Genomic DNA, 21,409 nt, shown 5'->3' on the forward strand with positions numbered 1-21,409 from the left:
ACAGCCATATCTTAGGTGTTTACATTCTTGTCCGATTTAGCAGGAAGGTTGATCAAAATAGTGTAAACAATCACAGACACAATCGCAATTAGTACACACACATACACACAGTAACAAACTCTTTAGCTTTATAATATTAGTATAGATAGCATCAGAGCTATAGCCGAGTGAGTACGTAATTGACTCTTCTAAGTAATATTATTCAAATTTATAGTCGATTAGTAGATATCTTGTATAATAATTCGTGCCAAGATGTTCGTGCTTGTGAGGCGCCAAGGCTCCAATGTGTGAAATTTCCATTTCGTGCGTTTTGTATCCAAGTCCGGAAGTTGGAAGTACTCGTAGCAGCTAAGGTTGATGCTTCTTCTAAGCGGTTGTGGATTCGACGAGATTCTTCTAAGGCCTAGAAAAATCTTAATTTTTTAGGGTATATTCGGTATATATTTTTTAAAAAGTCCAAACTATTGAGGAAGAATACAAATTACAATTAGAAACTTTTATGTCCATGAATTTATTTGGAGAAATTTAATAGTATTGCAACTCCATGGTTCAAGGGTCTCCACGGCAAGGAAGCAATTAATATGTAGTATGTCGGAAAATCATATATATGCGACTTATAGTTTCAGCTTTTTCTGAATTCATTTTATGTACTTACCTATACACGTACATATACATAAATATAAACTACCAATGACGTAAGTATAGGTGTTCCACATGTATGAACATGTAGGTACCTACCTGATTGAAAAGCGACTTTGCTGCGGTTTGACGACCAGAAAGCTTAAATGAATTAGCCTTAAGTAGAATCCATCTGGGGTACACAGCACGTAAATCGCGGGCATCTTTCTCCAATCTTGAAAGTTCACGATCGGCCAAAGAACGCAGCTCCATTAGATCAACTACCTTCGAAAAAATAATAATTTAAACCTATGCTTGTACTTCTAAATTATAATATTTAAGAAGTACTAAGTGTAAGTTACTTTTCGTAAATCATCCATTTTCCTAGCTAAACTCTCTAACATCCCTTCAGCGAGTCTCGTCGCACTTATCATAGTTTTAAGAGTACAGTCTTCCTCGATACGGTTTGACCAAATTAATGCTTCAGTTTCAAATCGCTTCGCTCTACGTTCAGAGTCTGCTCGTAACCAATAAGTCCATAATCCAACAATTAGTCTTCGTCGGCTTTCTCCGGCTGATACTCCTTGGTGAATAGAAAACTCTGCGTACTGGCTAATTTCATTTGGAGATTCTAATTGCATTCCTGCGTCCAGTATCATGTCAATACTAAGCGCGTAGTACCAGGTTTCATTTTCAATAGTAACGCGACCATCAGCCAATTGCTTTAGTAGTTTCACAACATGTACTGCTTCTTCAATACGACATCGCGACAGTAACAAATAAAATAAATCAGGTATTATATCCAATGAAACATTATGCGCATACAGGAAACTACTAACAACCAGCGCACGAAAACCTGATCGAATAGAAGCTGCCAGTTGACCTCGTGCTAGCCGCGTATGGAAAACAGTCATAAACAATTTTCCAAGAGCGAATAATTCATCTGCTTGTATAGGCCGTTGCATGTTCCGGAAAGCATTATACGTAATTTTTTCCAAGTATAAAGTTGATTCGATCGAGCCTCGATCAAGCTCCATCTGAATGCCATTACTAAATGCGTCACATAAATCTATAACATTACATTCAACTTGTTGTACTAGCCGTATAGAACGAAGTGCTGCAACTCTAGAGGTTTGTTCATCTTCTAATGTGGAATATAAAAGTACTGCAACATTTAAGAAAAACACAGAATCTGCCTTCATTTGTAACATATGTATTCGATGTTTTGTACGTTTTAGATTCATGACAGTTAACAAACCACTTATTTGTATGAGGTCTGATATTTTATTTAAATTTATGTGATATATTTTAGCAGCTTTGGCTATATTCGTTTTAGCACAAAATAGTCTACCGTTCATTAAAAAAGCAGCAGCTTTCAATGAATAGATTTTTCCTAAAAATCTCTGTTTATCAAACCAGGAGATTAATACTTGGCAAGCACTTTCAGCTTTTTCAAGTTTGGGTATTGCAGCGTCAAAATTGTTCGCCAAGATATTCAAGTAGCTATATTGTATTAGAAATTCTACCATTTTCGTTTTAAGATCAGCTTCTTTGGAGTGATAAATAAGCTGTTCATTTATAACGACATTAAGTTCTGCGCACGTACATCTGTTAAAGTTTGTTTGGGATACACCTTTCTCAATATGTAAGCAAAATGATTTTGTCTCTTTTTCGATTGACTTGCCACTTAAATTATCTTCGCTGTCAATCACACCCAAATCATGCCATTCACTTATTTTGCTAGCTTCTGTAACAGCTCTTATCATATTGAATATGTTTAAGGTTTTTATTGCCACTGAGCTCTTATTTTTAACTATCACGCTTGACATTGTAACTCTTTTTGAGTTCACTTCTCGTGAATAAATATCTTCGACATCATTTGACTTTATTTTCAAAATTGGTGTAGTTTTGTTAAATATTTCACTTCTTACAGAAGTTGTTTGAGATATATTTGTATTATGCGTCTCAAAAAATTTGTCGGATCTTGATCTTCGTACATCAATTGAGTCTTCTTTTACTGCTGAAGATGTCTGATATTGGATATCACTATTTTTTATTTCAGTCTCACTATCTCTATCTTCTTCTATAAGTTTTTCAATCAAAGTATACTTATTATCATAAGGAAATTGTGAAAGTAAATTTATCGTTGATTGGACTACCATGATTGTACCTCCGCATTCTGGGCATTTTTGCTTATTATTTTCAAAATAATTAACGACACGAGAATGAAATTCTTTTTTCTGATTTAAGGGCAATAATTCATATATAGCTTTTCTAGAATTTTTATTGCGAAATTTCATAACTTTGCAAAATGCATACTTTGGTAGATAATCAGCAGTTTCAGGTTCATATTCAAACGAACATTCACATATTAAATTTGACCTTATAGAGTAATTAGACGTTATAGTTCCTCCCGACGTGGTCCTTTTTATATTTGCACAAGACAATATACGCATTGCAAATAACCTCTTTACTGCTTTTGCTGTAGTTAAAGGATTGTTATCATACATTATATTTTCCAAAAGCTCTCTTGAAAGTACGGTTCCAATAACTGAAGCTATTTTTAAAAGTAACTGCTGATACGGAGTCAGTGAATCTATTTGAATCATGATTAAAGCATCAACATTTTGTACGTTTAAATTAGTTTTAAGTTCATCCTTATTTATTACTAAGCATATTGAAATTTCTTCTGATGATTTTTCTTGTATTAATTTGTTCAAAGTAACTTGGTCGCATTCATTCAATGCTATTGGGCGTAAAAGATCAGGGTCTGGAAACTGTAAATCTTCTTCTATAAAATTATTCACTTCATTTTTACAGATATTTTTTAATTCTAAAGCACCGCTGGAAAATAATTGAACAATGAATCTTTCAACTAGTCCAGGCATCCCATGGCATTTTGTTATAAGGGCTTTACATAAATCATTTGGCACACCTTGTACGTCTAGTATTTGACAAGCCAATGGTGCAATCCATTTAGACTCTAATGAGCCTAAGTTGATTTTGCGGATATTATGTGCCATAAATACAGCGTAAAGCCAACTGTGTACTGCGCTGAACGTACCACGAGTGACCGTTATTACAGTAAACATTTTCACTATATCAAATATTATTTCGAGAAATTCCCACGAATCGGGATCTAAATTCTGTAAATCGTCTAAAAGTATCACATGGGTGTCTGGTATAGATAAGAGTAGTTTTTTAAATATCTGTTTGGCTTTTACTTTGCGAACATTTTCATGTTGGGAATATACATCGTCGTGATAAGCAAAACGAACTTTAATTATGTTATTTAAGTAGCACAAATCTTCACTATAGCGTTTTAAAAGGTGAACAATTTTCTCCTCCTTTTCAAATTCAAGTATGGGCTCCCTAATCTCCATTATTTGTTCCAAAATTTGACTTATTGCTAAATATGGCGTTGCTAAATGTATAGATGTTAAACTCAGGTAGCATACTTTCAAATCTTTATTTCTGGCATATCGTGCCATCCATTCTAATAATCTGGTTTTGCCAATCCGACTTTCACCAATAAGTAGTAATGCATCAAAGTCCCTATATGATAAATTACCATCACTAAGCCAATTATCAAAGTATTCAATTTCATCATAGCGATTTAACAATGGCGGTATAAGGGGGATACTAAACAATTCTTTTATTCTAATTTCTTCAGTATATTCATAAATATTTCCTGGCTGGATGATTCCTTTGAGTTCAGTAGGTGGTTGTAATGTAAACCCGTTGCTGGACAATTTACTTTTAATATAAGTGGCTTCATCGCAAGTAATTTTATTGCGAAAATTGCACATGAATCGTGCGGCCTTATTTACAATAGCACCGATTACTGTAAACTCTCTTCGTAGAGGATGGCCTACTACACCACAATATACTTGGCCGGTCGTAATGCCTATAGATACTTCCAAGACGCCATCTAAAGCTGATACTCTTTTTTTAATACTGTAAGCACATTTCAAAGCAGCTTGGGCTTCTGATTCATGTTTGAAACCACGCAGCCCAAAAATAACCAAAATCATCACATCTTTATCAAATAGAATGATTTTGTTAACACAACCCATAGATTTATATACAATATCGCTTGTTATTTGGTATGAATTATTCACTATCGTTATTAGTTGTGGGAACGAACATTCTTTTGGTTTAAGTGTAATGAATAATATAGAAACTTGTCGCATCTCTGTGAGATATTCTAAAGGCTGATGAGCATCAATTTGCGTTAGAACAGGCCTGATCATGAATTTTCTTATTTCTGAACCAATATCCCTCTCTCCTGCCTTTAATATTGTTTTACGTAAACTTAGAAGTTCAGTTTTCTTTGAAATATCAGTAATATTTATATCTGTAGAATCAAGAAGATCTGGTAGGGCTTCTAAGGATACAAATGGTTTATTTATTTGACGAATCATAGTTCCAAAGCCAAGAAAAGGTTTACTAACATCTTTTTCGCGTGGGTCGTATAGAATTGATTTGATTGTAACATGACCATCTCCACTGACTACGTGATCATAATTTCTTGAATAACAGTGTGCCCATGCTGTAGGAGTCAACTTAACTTCTCCCGAGCCACACAAGCTCTCAGCTAATTTAGCTTCAATCACAGGTAAACCAAAAATTATATAATTCCAGTCTATTCCTGTTCCAATGGGAGAAAATATGAGGTTGCCTGCTGAAATAGCCAATTTCACTTTAAGGTTTACTTTAACATCAGTTTCATATGAACCAAATGTATGCTGTATTATAAGCGCGCACGCGATCGCGGTATGAATGGTGTGGCATAGGAAAGTCCTTTTGTCTGTTTTCCAAAGAGCTAAAAATGCATCCCCAGCAAATTTTATTATGTCTCCACCGTGACTGTATATAACTTCTATGAGGGACCCAAGGTAAGTGTTCAGGGTGGCTGTCAATCGGTATGTGCCGCCTTTTCCTGTGTTATTGTATTTTTCTGACAAAGCCGTATATCCTGATACGTCTGCCATCATCAGTACGCCTACAAAACGTTTTGTCTCAACTGTTTGGAAACTGTAATTAAAAAACAAGTTCATTTAGTTTACCTTAATAAGGCGACAATAATAGTGTAGCACTATGTATATATTACTTATCCATGAGAAGTATTTCATCTGGTACTAATGTCGCTAAAACTAAGGTTTGTTTATTTGTGAGTTTAACTTCAACATCTTGGTCAGATTCTTCGGACATCGTGCTTTTTTGTACAAAAAATTCATCAATCCAATCCTTAAGTTTGCTCTCTCTAGGTGTATCGTCATCGGAGTCTTCAGCTAAGAAATCGGTAGCTCGGTGGGACAATTTTCTTCCATAGTTACGCCACTTCTCTGCCGAAACCATTATATTCATTGAATTTCGGCGCGAGCGAGTCCGGGATCTTCGGAAATTCATTATTTTTTTAATTTCACTATTAATTTTTCTTACAAAACCAAACTGAACAAAACCTAACCTATCGCATGTTAACAAATCTACTTGGTCGCGGTACATTAAAAATATATACAAATATATAAACTTTAAAGTTTGTGTATACTTACTTCACTTTCATCATATTTTTTCTAAATTAGAACGGGTATCTAAAGCTGGTTTATCATAGGATCATATCAAATTGGAATGCCCACAGGCCGACCGACAAAGACGTACCGCCAAGCGATTTAGCGTTCTGGTACGATGTCGTGTAGAAACCGAAAGGGGTATGGATTTTCATACTCCTCCTAACAAGTTAGCCCGCTTCCATCTTAGATTGCATCTTTATCTTAGATTGCATCAGGTAAGATTGTATCTTATGGTAAGTGATGATGATAAGTGGTCAAGGGCTAACTTGTAAAGAATAAAAAAAAAACGGCAATTCTTTTAGGCGGAGGAAAAAGTCAGACCATAAAATTGTAACGTACTAATTGAAGCAAATACCAAACACAACAACGAAGTCAATTAATTCATTCCATTCATGGAGCTTTCCTACTTCAAAACTATTTAATACTGCAGTCACGACCGGTTCTCGGTCCGAACCACACGTTCGAATTTCAAAAGTTTCTTGTTTACTTTACTAACATATTTTACTGTTAAGTTTACTTACTATCACTAAGTTTTAAAGTAAATATTGGACGATGGAGTTGAATGGGCACACGTTTTTGGACAAAGTGTTAGGTATTGTGAAGGAGGAGACGGATCAAGAGACTGCTCTTATCCAGTTTAAGCATCCAAAGGAGTTAGAGGTAAGAAGTTGGGATCAGAATACCATAATACTTCTACGATGACCCGTGGTTTTGCCCGCGTAGTGTCCGTTCCCGTGGGGTTACGTGAATGAAGAATAGCTTATGCTACTGCGCTGTTAACTGAATTTACTGTTGGTGAATTTATTTTTAAAATCGGTCAAGTAGTTTTTGATTTAAAACAACACACGAAAAATCTAATTTTACCTCTCCATAATAAATATTAGTTTACGAGTAGATTAGAATGGGGATGATGACTAGGTTTGAATATATTGATTTTTATGATACATTCGGGTAAATAGGGTCAATGTTAACTAATTTATACATAAAAAGCAAAGATTGACTGGATATTTGCAAAATAAATGAGATTATAAATTTTTAAAATCTATTAAAAATATTTTATCGTAATTAGATGAAAATTCATACAGTTTTAGCTTCCTTACATTAAATGTGACATTTTTTAATATTTGAACTATAAACATAAACGCACAAATAACAATGATATTAGTAATTTTGTTTGAACGCACATAGAAATCTAACGATCATTACATTGCCTACGACGTCATTAGTTCGTGCCATTTTGTATGGGGCGTTTTTCAGGGATAGGCGGCAGCGCCGCAAATCTGACTCTTTAAATCCCTGTACTCCGAAAGTAATGATCGCAGATATTTTGTTCCTTTTACAAAATTGCTTTACTATTAGTATACTCTTAATTTATATACAATTTAAAAAACTGTCATCCCTATTAGCCTCGTAATAAATCTAATCACTCAAATAGACATTAGTATGTAAGTTATTTTAATTTACGGCACTGTACATAATTTACCAACGAGATAATATGGTGTAAAGAAATAGTCAAATGTCTACCAACAGCGGCGAAGTTGTCCCAGTTCCATCTCTTTCCTCGCAAGGCAATGAAAGAGATAGCGGTATTTTGGTTGCACCACTATTGGTAAAAATTGTATGACTGCTTTTTGATTTATATGAGTTTTCTGAGCTGTCTCATGAAAGAAAGAAGAAGGCTCACACAGCCGGCGATGGAACAAGCTACGTGATCGAATTAGAAATGAGGAGATCCGCAGAAGAACCAAAGTCATCGACATACAATACAATGACTCGCGAAGCTTTAGTGGCGATGTGTAGGGCACATAGTTCAGAGAGTCGATGGACGTTGGGGTCCCAAGGTGCTGGAATGGCGACCCCGCACTAGAAAGCGCAGTGTTGGTCGATCCCTCACCAGGTGGACTGACGACATTAAGCGAGTCGCAGGGATTCGCTGGATGCAGGCGGCTCAGGATCGTGATGTTTGGAAGTCCCAACAAAAGGCCTATGTCCTACCGTGAACGTCCATCTGCTGATGATCTGAGTTTTGTATGAGATGGTATCTCGGCAGACCATTCTAGTTGCAGCATCAGGTCGAAATTATCAATTAATTGTCATATTTGATGATTATACTCGCAGGCGTGAGCACAAATTCATACGCCAAAATTACTTACATAATTTTGGAAAAGAGCTGATTCACTAATACTACTGAACCGATAATATCCAACTTAGCTAAAACCACCGCAAGGAAACTGAAAACTTTTAAATGAAAGAAACCGCATCGACATCGCTCCATCCGTTTTCGAGCTACGATGGCACACACAGACATCGAAGACAAACTTATCACCCCTCGGGGATAAGGAGCTCTACTTGGCGGTTTACGTAAACATATATCTAATTAATAATCGGAGGGTGTGGGTTCGAATCCAGTCCGGGGCATGCACCTCCAACTTTTCAGTTGTGTGCATTTTAAGAAATTAAAAATCACGTCTCAAACGGTGAAGGAAACCATCGTGAGGAGACCTTCATACCAGAGAATTTTCTTAATTGTCTGCGTTGTGAAGTCTGCCAATCCGCATTGGGCCAGCGTGGTGGACTATTGGCCTAACCCCTCTCATTCTGAGAGGAGACTTGAGCTCAGCAGTGAGCCGTATATGGGTTGATAATGATGATGATGATAATCTAATTACATTTAATTACTAATATAGGCAACGATCATTTTATACTGATTATATGTAAGTATGTTTAATTACAATCAAATGATTTATATGGTTTTAACTGTGCACTGCCGGGTTGATAAAGGCAATGCAATTATAATATTGTTTACATATTGCAATACAATTATTTACATGTTTACATACTACTTAGGAGTTAATTACAGCTAATAAATCTTTATTTACTACTTTTACAGTTCCTGTTTGTTTTATCGATTAGCTAATTATTATCTATGATTTTTTAATTGAATAATAAAGTAACTTAAGCTAACTTAACCCAATTATCATAATAAGTATATAAATCATGACCACATAAAATATATCTTTATATCTTCCTAAAGAGCCTCAATACGGTAAAACGGTCGGACTGATCACCGAGGGGTGGTGGTTCGATCCCCGCCCCGGTGGTCTATTGTCGTACCCACTCCTAATATAGTCTTTGCCGACTAGTTGGAGGGGCATGGGAATATTGGTAACATTAAAAAAAACAAATATTGTTTAAATAACAATAATAAACCAAAATTCTTTAATACGAGTACAATATTCTTAGAAATCATCTCCGACTACCCCTACGTCGAGGATAGCCGTTCGCCATAGCGTATGCACTTTGACCTTTTTGGATCTTTCGCACTCCCTCCTCTGTCGTCCTCCTTCTATATAATTTCAAATCTTCTTCTTCTTAATCGTTCTCTCTTGGCAGAGCTATCGTGGTTGCGATGAGCGACGCTTTCTGTGCAATGCTCCTTCACTTTTGGCGACTGCATTATGGGAAAACTCCACCATGGATGATTGTGTGGCAGCCTTGACTCAATCTGTCCAGCAGGTTGGAGATCGGCTTCTGGATCTTTTGCATTCGACAAAATTTCAAATACCAAGACACTCATCATCTCCTTTCAACTATCCCACTTAAATGGGGTCGAAAAAAATATGGCAATCTTTTGTTTTGACATATTTTTAATGGTAAGACCATTAAAAATAATAGTGATTTTATGACCGGCCGCCTGCCTGACGTCAACCCCTCTTGGGAATTTTCAGTTAGGTAGGTTTTTCTAACCGCCACCTTTCGGTTCATTGGGCATCTCATCGGTAGTGGGCCCTTGTCGGAACGTGGGTAACACTATTACTATTTAGTCTGTTATATTGTTACCCATCACTTGCGACGTTTTCCCTTAGTCACCTTTTTAAGACATCCACGGGATCCAAATACCAAGACACTATTCATCATAATTATTACAATGACATCTATAATTTATCTTGGAATTTCGATAAAATGCAATTCCCAATTAAAATATGTATCATTTTACTATTAGTATGAAAGAAAGAAAGAAAAATGCGTTTATTTCGAAATTATGCCACACATCACAATATCTCCAGTACACCATGACATCCAGGAAAATATCCTGCGATGTGTGGCATAACCCAGAAACCTCAGCATAATGCTACGTGACCATTTGAATTTGGTATGTAAGTATGTAAGTTATTTTAAGGCACTGTACATAATTTACCTTTCTAATAATTACTTTCATAGAGGATATTTTAAATTTCCCAGGAGATATTACGCGAAGATCTGGACATATCGAAGAAGCTAAATGATCAAGATCTAGAGAAGGCTGTTCGTAAAGTGTTGCAATATAGCGTGAAGACAAACAAACCTACGTTCAGAAATCAACTGTATGGAGGAACTGATCCTTACGGGCTCGCTGGAGCCTGGATTGCAGAAGCTTTTAATACTAGTCAGTAAGTATTGCAGTTTCTGTTTCAGTTACATCATTTCATTTGTTTGTTTGCATTGAATAGGCTCTGAAACTACTGAGCCTATTTGCAAAATTCTTTCACTGTAGGGAAGCTACATTATCCCCGAGTGCTAAAGGCTATATATATATTTTATCCCCGTGTAAAAGGAAACGGGAACCATGCGGGTGAAACCACGCGGCGTCCTATTATAATCAAAAGAAGGCTCAGAGTCACTCAGCGGGTGATATTCGAGTAAATGCGTGATGGAATCGGGATGTGGGATGGAATAAAAAGATTCGTAGAAGACCCAAAGTTTGCCGACATAGATCAACAAATTGCAAAGCTGAAAGGAAGGTGGGGGACGTAGCTGGAAAGAATTGGGAAGTTTGTGATACTACACTGTGTTTTGGAAAGCACCTTAAGCCTTCGTTCCTGGTAATTTTCATTAACATCTAGCAGTGCCTGGGATAAGGTTTTAATTAAATTAAAATTGCCCTAAAAGAGCAGCGTGGAGGGTCCTTAAATCATCCTATCGTATAAGGAGAAGAGATCGTGCACCATTAAAAATAACCCTATGATGACTTAGGTACCTACTTTAGAAGTCGTATTTGATGCACCTTAGATTACTAAAAATGAAGGGTTAAGAATTTGATTTATTTTTATTCCCAGATACACTTTTGAAGTAGCACCAGTTTTTACTCTCATCGAATTGAAAGTTCTTGATCACATCCTGAAGCTGTTTGGTATTCCTGATGGAGACGGCATCTTCAGTCCGGGAGGAAGTATATCGATGCTATACGCGCTGGTCGCGGCGCGGTTTAAGGCATTTCCTGAGGTCAAGAGAAAAGGGATGCGCGGTCTACCTGAGATGGTGATATTCACTTCTGAAGATGTAAGAACAAATAAAACTGACGATGCTGATTTAATTGAAGGGTTTTGTAGTAAATTAGATGTAGATAGAATCCTCTTAAAATTCTTTACATTCACAAGAAAAAAGTTCATATTGAAAACTTGGAGTACCATTGGCTTGCTTCAATTTCACTCATCTACTTGTGGTTAAGCATCCATCTATCTTGTAAGTTACCTCACAAGTACCTACAAGATCGTTGATTTAATTTTGCAGACACATTTACGATTAGTTTGGGTGAAAAAAATGCATTCTTAGCCAATAGAAGTTAGTAGTTCATAGATTTCATGAATTCAAATTTGATGAACAGAATTCAGAAAGTAGACATCAATGGAAATCAGTCTACTGGGTGTGTTGTAAAAATGGGGGTTCCTCAAGTATCTATATTAGGACTTCTTCTTTTTCTCATTTATATTAATGACCTTCCTATGTTGACAAGGATAATCATGAGATAGTTTTGTTTGCAGACACATCACTTATGTTTAAAATAAATAGAGGAGAAACAAATTATGACGTTTTAAACAATTCTCTCATGAAAATGGTACATTGGTTTGAAGCTAATAACTTAGTGCTCAATAAGAAGGCGTAGGTACCTACTATAGAAATATTCCACGGACGGAAAGATAAGGGACTAGTTATTACTATGCCCTGGAAAGCAATTGGCTTGTTTCTTTTTAAAAGTTAAATAAATGTTTTTATTAATCTTGTCATAATTCATTTCAGAGCCATTACTCAATATTGAAAGCCGCACATTGGCTTGGATTTGGTATAGAGAACGTTAAGGTTATAAAAACAAATGATCATGGTCAGATGTCGGCCACAGACCTTGAGAATACTCTTCAGCAAGAATTGGCACTTGGTAGGACACCTCTAATGGTCAACGCAACCGCTGGTACTACTGTGCTCGGAGCTATAGATGACCTGGAAAATGTGGCAGCTATTTGTGAGAAATATGGCGTTTGGATGCATGTCGATGTAAGTAAAGAAAGAAAAGGTTTTTCTTAGTTACAGTATACAAACAAAACGCTCCTCTAGATATTGGGATCTGAAAAATCAATTTTGTGACTGGCCTAATTTGTTCGTTTACTCTATTTGATAAGCCTTATAAGGAGATATCGGACAAGATACCTATGTTCTGTTTGTACCTCTATAAGACAGAAATAAACTGAAGGTTATATATTATAATATGTTTGTGTAGTGGTTTTATGCTTTCTTTGAGAGCAGTGATACAGTACCCAGTGGATATGACCTTTGCCTTCAATTAAGAAGAAGTAGGTTCGATTCCGATCTGGGGCATGCAACTGCTACTTTTCAGTTATGAGCATTTTAAGAAATTAAATATCATGTCATGTCTCAAACGGTGAAGGAAAAACATCGTGGGGAAACTTGCTTAGTTTCTTAATTTCTTAATTTTCTAACTGTGTGATGTCTGCCAATCCACATTGCGCCAGCGTGGTGGACTATTAGCCTAACCCCTCTCATCTGAGAGGAGACTCGTGCTTAACAGCGGGCAGAATATGGGTCGTTAATGATACGCTTTCTTTTAAGGCTTGTTGGGGTGGAAGCTTAATGCTGTCAAAGAAATATCGCAGCAAGCTAAAAGGGATAAACCGGTGAGTAAAATGTTTCCAAATAATTTTCGATATTGCTGAAACGAATTACCTTAACAATAACAACTTTAGCCTAGTAAGCCTACTTAATGATTCCACCGTGAACGGACTGAAGTCAAATTCCTGAGATTTTCAGATAGTGGTAGAGGAAATACTGGCCTGGAATATTTTGTTATACTGGTACATGTTTAAAACACACACCTAATATTCCATATTTTGTCAAATATTGAAACGAGGACGTAGTCTTATTTTATTGAAATTTAAATATTTCAGTGCAAGCTCCATATCATGGAATCCACACAAGATGATGGGAGTGCCTTTGCAGTGTTCAGTAATTCTTCTTCGAGAAAAGGGTTTACTGCATGAGGCGAATGCGGCCGCAGCGCAGTATTTGTTTCAACAGGATAAGTTTTATGACGTCAGTTATGACACTGGTGACAAGAGTATCCAGTGTGGAAGAAAGGTATAATAGAGATACACATATTTTATTTATTTAAAATGAATCCGGTACTAAATAATGATCACTGTGGGGGAGATTCCCCCGGGGAGTGATTTTAGTGGACTGTATTTTACGTAACGAATGTAGGGTGTTGGTGGAAGGAGTTTATTCGAATGTTTCCTTCATTCTAATGGGCAGGCTCCTATCACCGATACGAAGGGTAATTCAAACAAACCACCTACCTTTCGATGATCTGCTGCTGCCCAGCTGCTGGAGTCCAGCTCCCACGCCGACACGTGGGTGATGACGCGCACACGCACTGGGCCACGGCCTTTTACACCGTGTCTTTTTATTACAAGATCGAACGATGTCAAATATTAAATAATACCGAAGATTATATTGTCACCCGAATTGAACGCCCGTTCCGAATAAACGGGCAGCGAATAACGAAGCGAAAAGAATGTCCGACGAATAGGCGAAAGGTCGACAATACAATTGGCGAGCGACTGACGGCAGGGCGCTCACAGCTCCGAGCGCGGTGAGGCAGTCTGTCGAATACCCTCAAAATCGGCGACAAAAGTACCCACCCAAATTGAGGAATTTTCGAACTCCGAATTAATCGAATATTTACGAACACCGCCCACCGTTAAAATGGAATTTTAACCCAGCTTAATAATGAATGAAATTGGAGAAAGAGAAAAAAAATGAAAATGACTATATAAAAATAGAAACTGAGTTATATAAGAAAACGAAATAAGAATGAATAAGAACCTAAAACTATGAAGCTAAATAAAGTAAACTAATGGAATTAATCTGAATCTGATATAGGTAACGGAGACAACCTATGAACTGGTCGTTTCAAGAAACCGTATTCAGTTTTAACAGTGACGGAACGAATGACACCATCTTTAGGATTCACTTTATGAACCCGGCCTAACTTCCATTGAAATGGAGGTACGTTTGGATAGTTTATATGAACTAGTGTACTGATTTGAAGATTTTCGAAGTTCTTAGTCCATTTATTTCGCTGCCGAAACGTATGCAAGTATTGGATGTGCCATTGCTTCCAGTGAATTTGGATTAAATTTTGAATTAACTGCCAACGCGAAAACCTCTGTGGTCCGAACCACCACAGTTTGTAAATTTTAATTTCCGACGCGAAATCCGCTGGGTTCTCAAATAAACGAACGTGTCTCCATTTATCTGGAGAGACTATATTAAGAATCGAAACGACGCGATTTGCTACATATGTAGACCAGTTATGGGGAGCAGCCCGTAACGAACATAAAACAAAACTTGAATCGGTCCAAGCTACCTCCGGAGCGATTGGCACCTTGGACTTTATCGACTTACGAATAAATTTAAACAACGAAGGTAAGAAATTTGCAGCGCATACTTCTAATCTAGGCAAAGATAATCTTTTCAAAGGAGCCACTCGAGATTTACCTGCTAAAATATGAACAGATACATTTTGATCTGGATGTACAACTCTAATATATATAACTGCTGCGTAAGCAGCTTCTGAGCTATCACAAAATCCATGAAGCTCAACACAACAATTAGTCGAGGATGGAACGAGACGAAGAATGTGGATGGTGGATAGTTTTGAAAATTCTGAAACTATACGAAGCCACTTACGTTGAATGTGAATTGGAACCTCTGCATCCCAGTCAACGCCTGCTAACCAAAGTTCTTGTATAAGAATCTTGGCAGCAACTATGACTGGACTTAGAAACCCGACAGGATCAAAAATGCGAGCAATTTCGGACAAAATTACACGTTTTGTTACTTTGTCGTGCAGAGGCTCTACGTGATATACAAACACATCCTTCAGGGGCTGCCACGCTAGGCCTAAAACTTTAATCGAACTGTCTTCATCAAGGGAGACGGTTGAAGACTCCACCTCCTTTACTTCATCAGAAAGACGTTGTAAAAACAAGGGGCTGTTCGAGCACCACTTACGAAGTTCAAATCCACCTCTTTTTAGAAGTTCAAAAAGTTGATTTTGGAGATGAATAGCGGATTCCACCGAATCAGAACCACTTAGAACATCATCCATATAAGTAGAGTGACGAATAACTTCAGCAGCTTCCGGAAGTTCGGATTGATGATCGATAGCTAGTTGCTGAAGAACACGAATCGCTAAAAACGGTGACGACGAGAGCCCGTAAGTCACTGTTTTCAGTCTAAAAACTTGAGGCTCAACGGAAGGGTCTGTACGCCATAATATTAGCTGATAATTTTGATGTTTTTCATCTACGAGAATTTGTCTATACATTTGACGTATATCAGCAGTAAAGGCGACTTTATGAAAACGAAAACCACAAAGCAGTTCTCCAACATCGTTCTGCAACTTCGGACCTATCAGTTGAGTATCATTTAACGATCCTTGGTGAGTCGCAGCCGATGCATCGAAAACAACCCTCAGTTTAGTGGTTGAGCTAGAAGGCCTCACAACTCCATGGTGAGATATGAAGTAGTGGGGCTGTCGAATATCACTTTGAACAAGTTCCATATGACCAGATTTAAGATAATCTGCCATAAAATCGAAATATAAATTACGAAACTGATCATCTCGAGCAAAACGACGCTCCATCGAAAGTAAGCGTTTCATTGCTATCGAACGCGAATCACCAAGTGATGGTTCCCCTTCCCGAAATGGAAGTGATACGATGAACCTACCACATGTCAAGCGCTTGTGAGACTGAACGAATATTTCTTCACATCGCTGATCATCAGGCGATAGGACTACTTGTTCTGGAACAGACTCTATTTCCCAGAATTTACGAATTAAATTATCAAGACTGTTTTCTTGATCTGAGACGACGAAAGACGAAATCATTTTATGCGAATCATGATTACGAACGAATTTAAGGTCAACTTTTCCGATAAGAAGCCAACCAAGCGAACTAGAAATGGCTATTGGTGTACCAATAGGCCCACGAATAATTTCTCCGACGAAAATATCATCATAGACATCTCCTCCGAGCAAGATGTCTACAGATGAAGGCGAATTGAAATTTGGATCCGCTAAATGTAAATGTTTTATATGAGACCACGATTTTGTATCAATAAAGTTTGACGGTTTAGCGGATGTTATATTTTTTAGAATTAATGCGCGAAGAGTAAATTCTAATCCTGAAGCGATGTGTGATTTAACTACGGTCGTTACGAACCCCTTTGAACAAGTAGTCAAATCACCGATTCCTTGAATAGGTGTACCTAACTTACGACGAGTTAAACCAAGACGAGTGACCAGATCTTCAGTAATAAAAGAAGCTTCAGAACCTGGATCAATAAGAGCTCGAGCACGAATAAATTTGCCTGAAGAATCGCGAATTAAAATTAGAGCAGTTGAAATTAAGACCATACTGCGATTCGAAGTAACATCTGTCGAATACAAAGAGACGACATTAGTTGACTCATTTGAGGGTAGTTCTGATTTCGATAGATCTTCAGATGTAGTTTTTGAATTATTTGCGAAATGTAACATGGAACAATGATGAGAAGCATCACACACTGAACAACGAATTTTTGCGCATGTGTCTGTAAGATCATGCATGGGCTTAAGACATTTCAAACAGAGACCATTTTCTTTTGCGAATCTGAAACGGTCGTAGGGTTTTTTTTGCTTGAACGAATTACACGAAAATAAAGAATGCGAACCACGTTTACACAGCACGCATGTCGAATTCGACTGGACCGAATTACCAGATTTTGATTTGAAACTACTTGCAGTACTAGATTCAGGAGAAGTGACAAATGAGGACTTAGCACGAGTCGTATCTTGATTTTTTGAAAAACGCGTTGAATCAAAACGTGATGTTGAACGTAATGTTGACCTTGAACTTTCCCAAGCGATTATTTCGCGATTTAAAAATTCTTGGAGTTCACTAAAGCGAGGCACTTGATTTGTTGCAATAGATTTATCAAAATTAAGTCGCGTATCTTGATCCAACTTTCTATACAACATGTGAAATAACACGAAGTCCCATTCCTCAATAGGGAAACCCATAGAATCTAAGGCACCGATGTTTTCTAAGAACCCACTAAGAATAGTGCGTAGTCCGGAGGCGGACGGTGAATTTAAATTTGGCAGTTTATATAAAGCGTCCATATGCTGCATTGCTATTAATCGTTCATTTTTATAATTATATTCTAAAATGCCCCATGCTTTTCTATAATTACTACTGGTAATCGACATTCCTTTTAACAATTTACTAGCATCGCCACGAACGTACGATAATAAATATTGAAATTTAGCTACATCTGAAAGATCTTTATTGCGATCGATTAATGATAAGAACAAATCACTAAAAGAATTCCACTCTTTGTATTCACCGGAAAAAGGTGGTACCGATAAAGGCGGTAATTTTACTGCAGTATAATTTGAATTTAAATTTTGATTTACTTCCGGTTTTGGTTCGGAAGTAGATTCCTCTAAACCGAATTTAATACTCATAATTTCTCTAATTAAGTCATTAAAAGTCGAACGAATATTGCTATGTTCAGGTTTCAAAACTTTTGTGCTTTCCAGTTCCAAAGTTTCAATAGACGATTGAATTTGTTCAAATTGGTCCTGTATACGGGCGAGTCCCATACAAGAAACCATAAATTTTCGATAAGAATTCACGTCTGAGTTTACCTCCATACCTAACTCAATTATAGTATTCAATTCGCGCTCGATGCAACCTCTGCGATGCATTAAAGCAGCGTGCTCTGTTGATTCCGTCATATTGTAAAATAATTAATAAACTATAAATAAAAATAAAAAAAAAATAATAAAAAAAGTTCAAGAATAAAAATATTTTTTATTTTACCGAACTTGGCGTATTCACTGCCGTGCCCACTACGGAACGGCTTACTACACGAAAACATAAAAACTCAAATATAAAAAAAAAAACAAAATAAAAAAATTAACATAAATTTCTTAACAATGTCGTGAGTCGTAATCGTATCGTATGGTATAAATGCTACATGAATCCGATCGAACTTACTTCACTCAACGTAATCTCAAAATTAAAACGAACTAAAATGGACTAATTCAATACACCTCGAGTAGGTATATAGAACAATTACAAGCAATTACGATATATTTAAGATAAAATAATACGAACGAAACGAATAATAACTGGCGAAACTAACGAAAATTAGTAAGGTAGGTAGGTACCTCACTTCGTAATAAAAATTATCACTTTTACGAAAACTTAGATAATTACTTACGAATGAATTATTATTTATGATTTATGGGTTACGAAACTTACGCGGCACTAATTATTATTATTATATTATGCAGTTTTTAACGAAATAAATGGATCATCTAGAACTTGACCTATATAATTTAACTTTGAATGCGAAGAACGAACAAAGAATGAAACAATAGGTATGGCGTCATTCGAATTCCGATTGCAATGATTTTAGGTTATAAAATATAAGAAAATACGTGTATGGCGGGGTGATTCGAATAAATAGAATAAAGAAAACTTAATATCTGGCTACGAAGGCCAATAAATGTGGGGGAGATTCCCCCGGGGAGTGATTTTAGTGGACTGTATTTTACGTAACGAATGTAGGGTGTTGGTGGAAGGAGTTTATTCGAATGTTTCCTTCATTCTAATGGGCAGGCTCCTATCACCGATACGAAGGGTAATTCAAACAAACCACCTACCTTTCGATGATCTGCTGCTGCCCAGCTGCTGGAGTCCAGCTCCCACGCCGACACGTGGGTGATGACGCGCACACGCACTGGGCCACGGCCTTTTACACCGTGTCTTTTTATTACAAGATCGAACGATGTCAAATATTAAATAATACCGAAGATTATATTGTCACCCGAATTGAACGCCCGTTCCGAATAAACGGGCAGCGAATAACGAAGCGAAAAGAATGTCCGACGAATAGGCGAAAGGTCGACAATACAATTGGCGAGCGACTGACGGCAGGGCGCTCACAGCTCCGAGCGCGGTGAGGCAGTCTGTCGAATACCCTCAAAATCGGCGACAAAAGTACCCACCCAAATTGAGGAATTTTCGAACTCCGAATTAATCGAATATTTACGAACAATCACATAGGTACCTACATCACGCGCACTTATAATGGAGTTGATGATTGAGACAAAGAGACTTTTTTTTTGATTCGCAAAGTAAAGAGTAGGTATATCATTATATCTGCATGACATACCATACGAGAATTGTGGACCGGTAATCCTAAATAGTATTATAATTAGCACATTTAAAAGGTTTTTGTTATATTATTTACAGATTGACGCGTTCAAACTGTGGATGATTTGGAAAGCTCGTGGGGACATTGGCCTCAATCACCTCACAGACCACGTAATGGAAATAGCAGAGTTTTGTATACAGACTGTTGCTCAGAGAAGTAACTTTAGACTGGTGACAATGCATATGCAATGCCCTAATGTATGTTTCTGGTACATTCCAACGTTTATGAAGAACAAAATGGAGAATGAGGAATGGTGGAACACTATGCATAAGGTAATTTGTTTTTAAAGCTTGAGTAGCTACAGAAACAGCCTTGACAAACACTATGAGTGATGATTGTTTAACATGAAAGCTGTGAGTAGGAGTAAAGAATATGAGAGCTAGAAGTAAACATTAGAGTTAATGACTATTATCATGTTATCACTGTGCATTAGGTTATTCATAAAGCATTTGTTTTCAAAACGTTGAAAATTTTTGTTATTCCCATTTACGGCAACGATTGACAAACTTTAAGATATAACCACGATAACTAGGAGTACTTAGGAGTAGGTTTTGCTTTTAGTGAAAACATAAGTTTGTGCAGGAAAGAATGGTAATTACAGTGGTTATTGGTTTCTCGTATTTAGAATAGTGACTGATTTGGTACTAACTACACTTTTATTTACTTAAGAGTTTTTGTTTGTGAAATCATTATTTAATTGGGAAAATTTAATAAGTAGAATTCGCAGATAACTTAAGTTTTAATTAGATTACAAATTCAATGAGTGTTTTCTATAATATTACCCAAGCGTAGTTTTCTATATCATATTGTGATGACTTCTGTTGTTCATTTCTTGGTAGTAGTTGATATAACAAATTTAGCCATTTTCCTTCTCACCAGGTTTATTTTTTACAGATTACCCCAAAAATCAAGGAACAGTTGACACTGCGATCTCAAGCAATGGTAGCGTATTCTCCGCTTCGAGAACGCAAGAACTTCTTTCGTTTAGCGTTCACTTTCCATCCTGTTCTTGAAAAGAGCCATGTGCTGGACATACTGCAAGCTATAGAAGAGTGTGGAGAAGGAATTACCATGCCTGTGTTGTGATTTATATAAAGAATAATTAGGGAAATTCCAGGTCTTGTAAAAATTATTAACATAAATTTTAGAAATGTAATTAATAACCAAAAACAAGCTTTAGATATTTTATTATTCTTTTGATAGATATTCTTTTTTAGTAGCAACTAGAAGAGAATAGGCTAGTCTAGAGAGTAGGTAATACTGTAGGCTTGCATCTTTGCTTACCATCAGGTTCAGGCCTGATTGCAGTCAAGCAATATAAAGCTCAATGAATAAGAATAGAAACATATGTCATTGTGAAAATTGTACTGGTAACTAAATGCAAGAACACAAATGTTTTAAATTTTAAACAGGATAGTCTAATTGAGTGTTTGGCGTGTAACTAATTATGTGCATATGTAACCCGATCATTATTACCTAACATTAAAACTATGCAGTTTTATAAGGTTATACTAATTTGTACGAGACAAATTCATTACTAAAACTCATGCTTCATTTCTTGTCATCGTCATTTTAGTTAAAACAATGCTGGACTCATGACTCTCGCATCAATG

The 21,409-nt window shown here is 36.7% G+C and overlaps 2 protein-coding genes across 2 annotated transcripts; one reads left to right on the forward strand and one right to left on the reverse strand.

The window, feature by feature from the left end:
- Positions 1-23: 23 nt before the first annotated feature.
- Positions 24-6,034, reverse strand: LOC112050666 (adenylate cyclase type 10-like). Its single transcript, XM_024088976.2, has 4 exons — positions 5,732-6,034; positions 981-5,655; positions 739-903; positions 24-403 (listed from the first exon to the last, which is right to left on the reverse strand). Exons 1-4 carry the CDS (start codon positions 6,028-6,030, stop codon positions 209-211), a joined length of 5,334 nt encoding a protein of 1,777 aa, XP_023944744.2. The 5' UTR covers positions 6,031-6,034; the 3' UTR covers positions 24-208.
- A 572-nt stretch (positions 6,035-6,606) lies between these two features.
- On the forward strand, positions 6,607-21,223 carry LOC112050668 (glutamate decarboxylase 1). The gene is made up of 8 exons (XM_024088978.2): positions 6,607-6,851; positions 10,434-10,621; positions 11,288-11,510; positions 12,249-12,500; positions 13,074-13,138; positions 13,409-13,598; positions 19,835-20,068; positions 20,691-21,223. The coding sequence occupies exons 1-8, from the start codon at positions 6,744-6,746 to the stop codon at positions 20,880-20,882; spliced, it is 1,452 nt and encodes a 483-aa protein (XP_023944746.2). The 5' UTR covers positions 6,607-6,743; the 3' UTR covers positions 20,883-21,223.
- The last annotated feature ends 186 nt before the right edge of the window (positions 21,224-21,409 follow it).

The sequence above is a fragment of the Bicyclus anynana genome, chromosome 22, assembly GCF_947172395.1.
Source record: "Bicyclus anynana chromosome 22, ilBicAnyn1.1, whole genome shotgun sequence".
Lineage (NCBI taxonomy): Eukaryota > Metazoa > Arthropoda > Insecta > Lepidoptera > Nymphalidae > Bicyclus > Bicyclus anynana.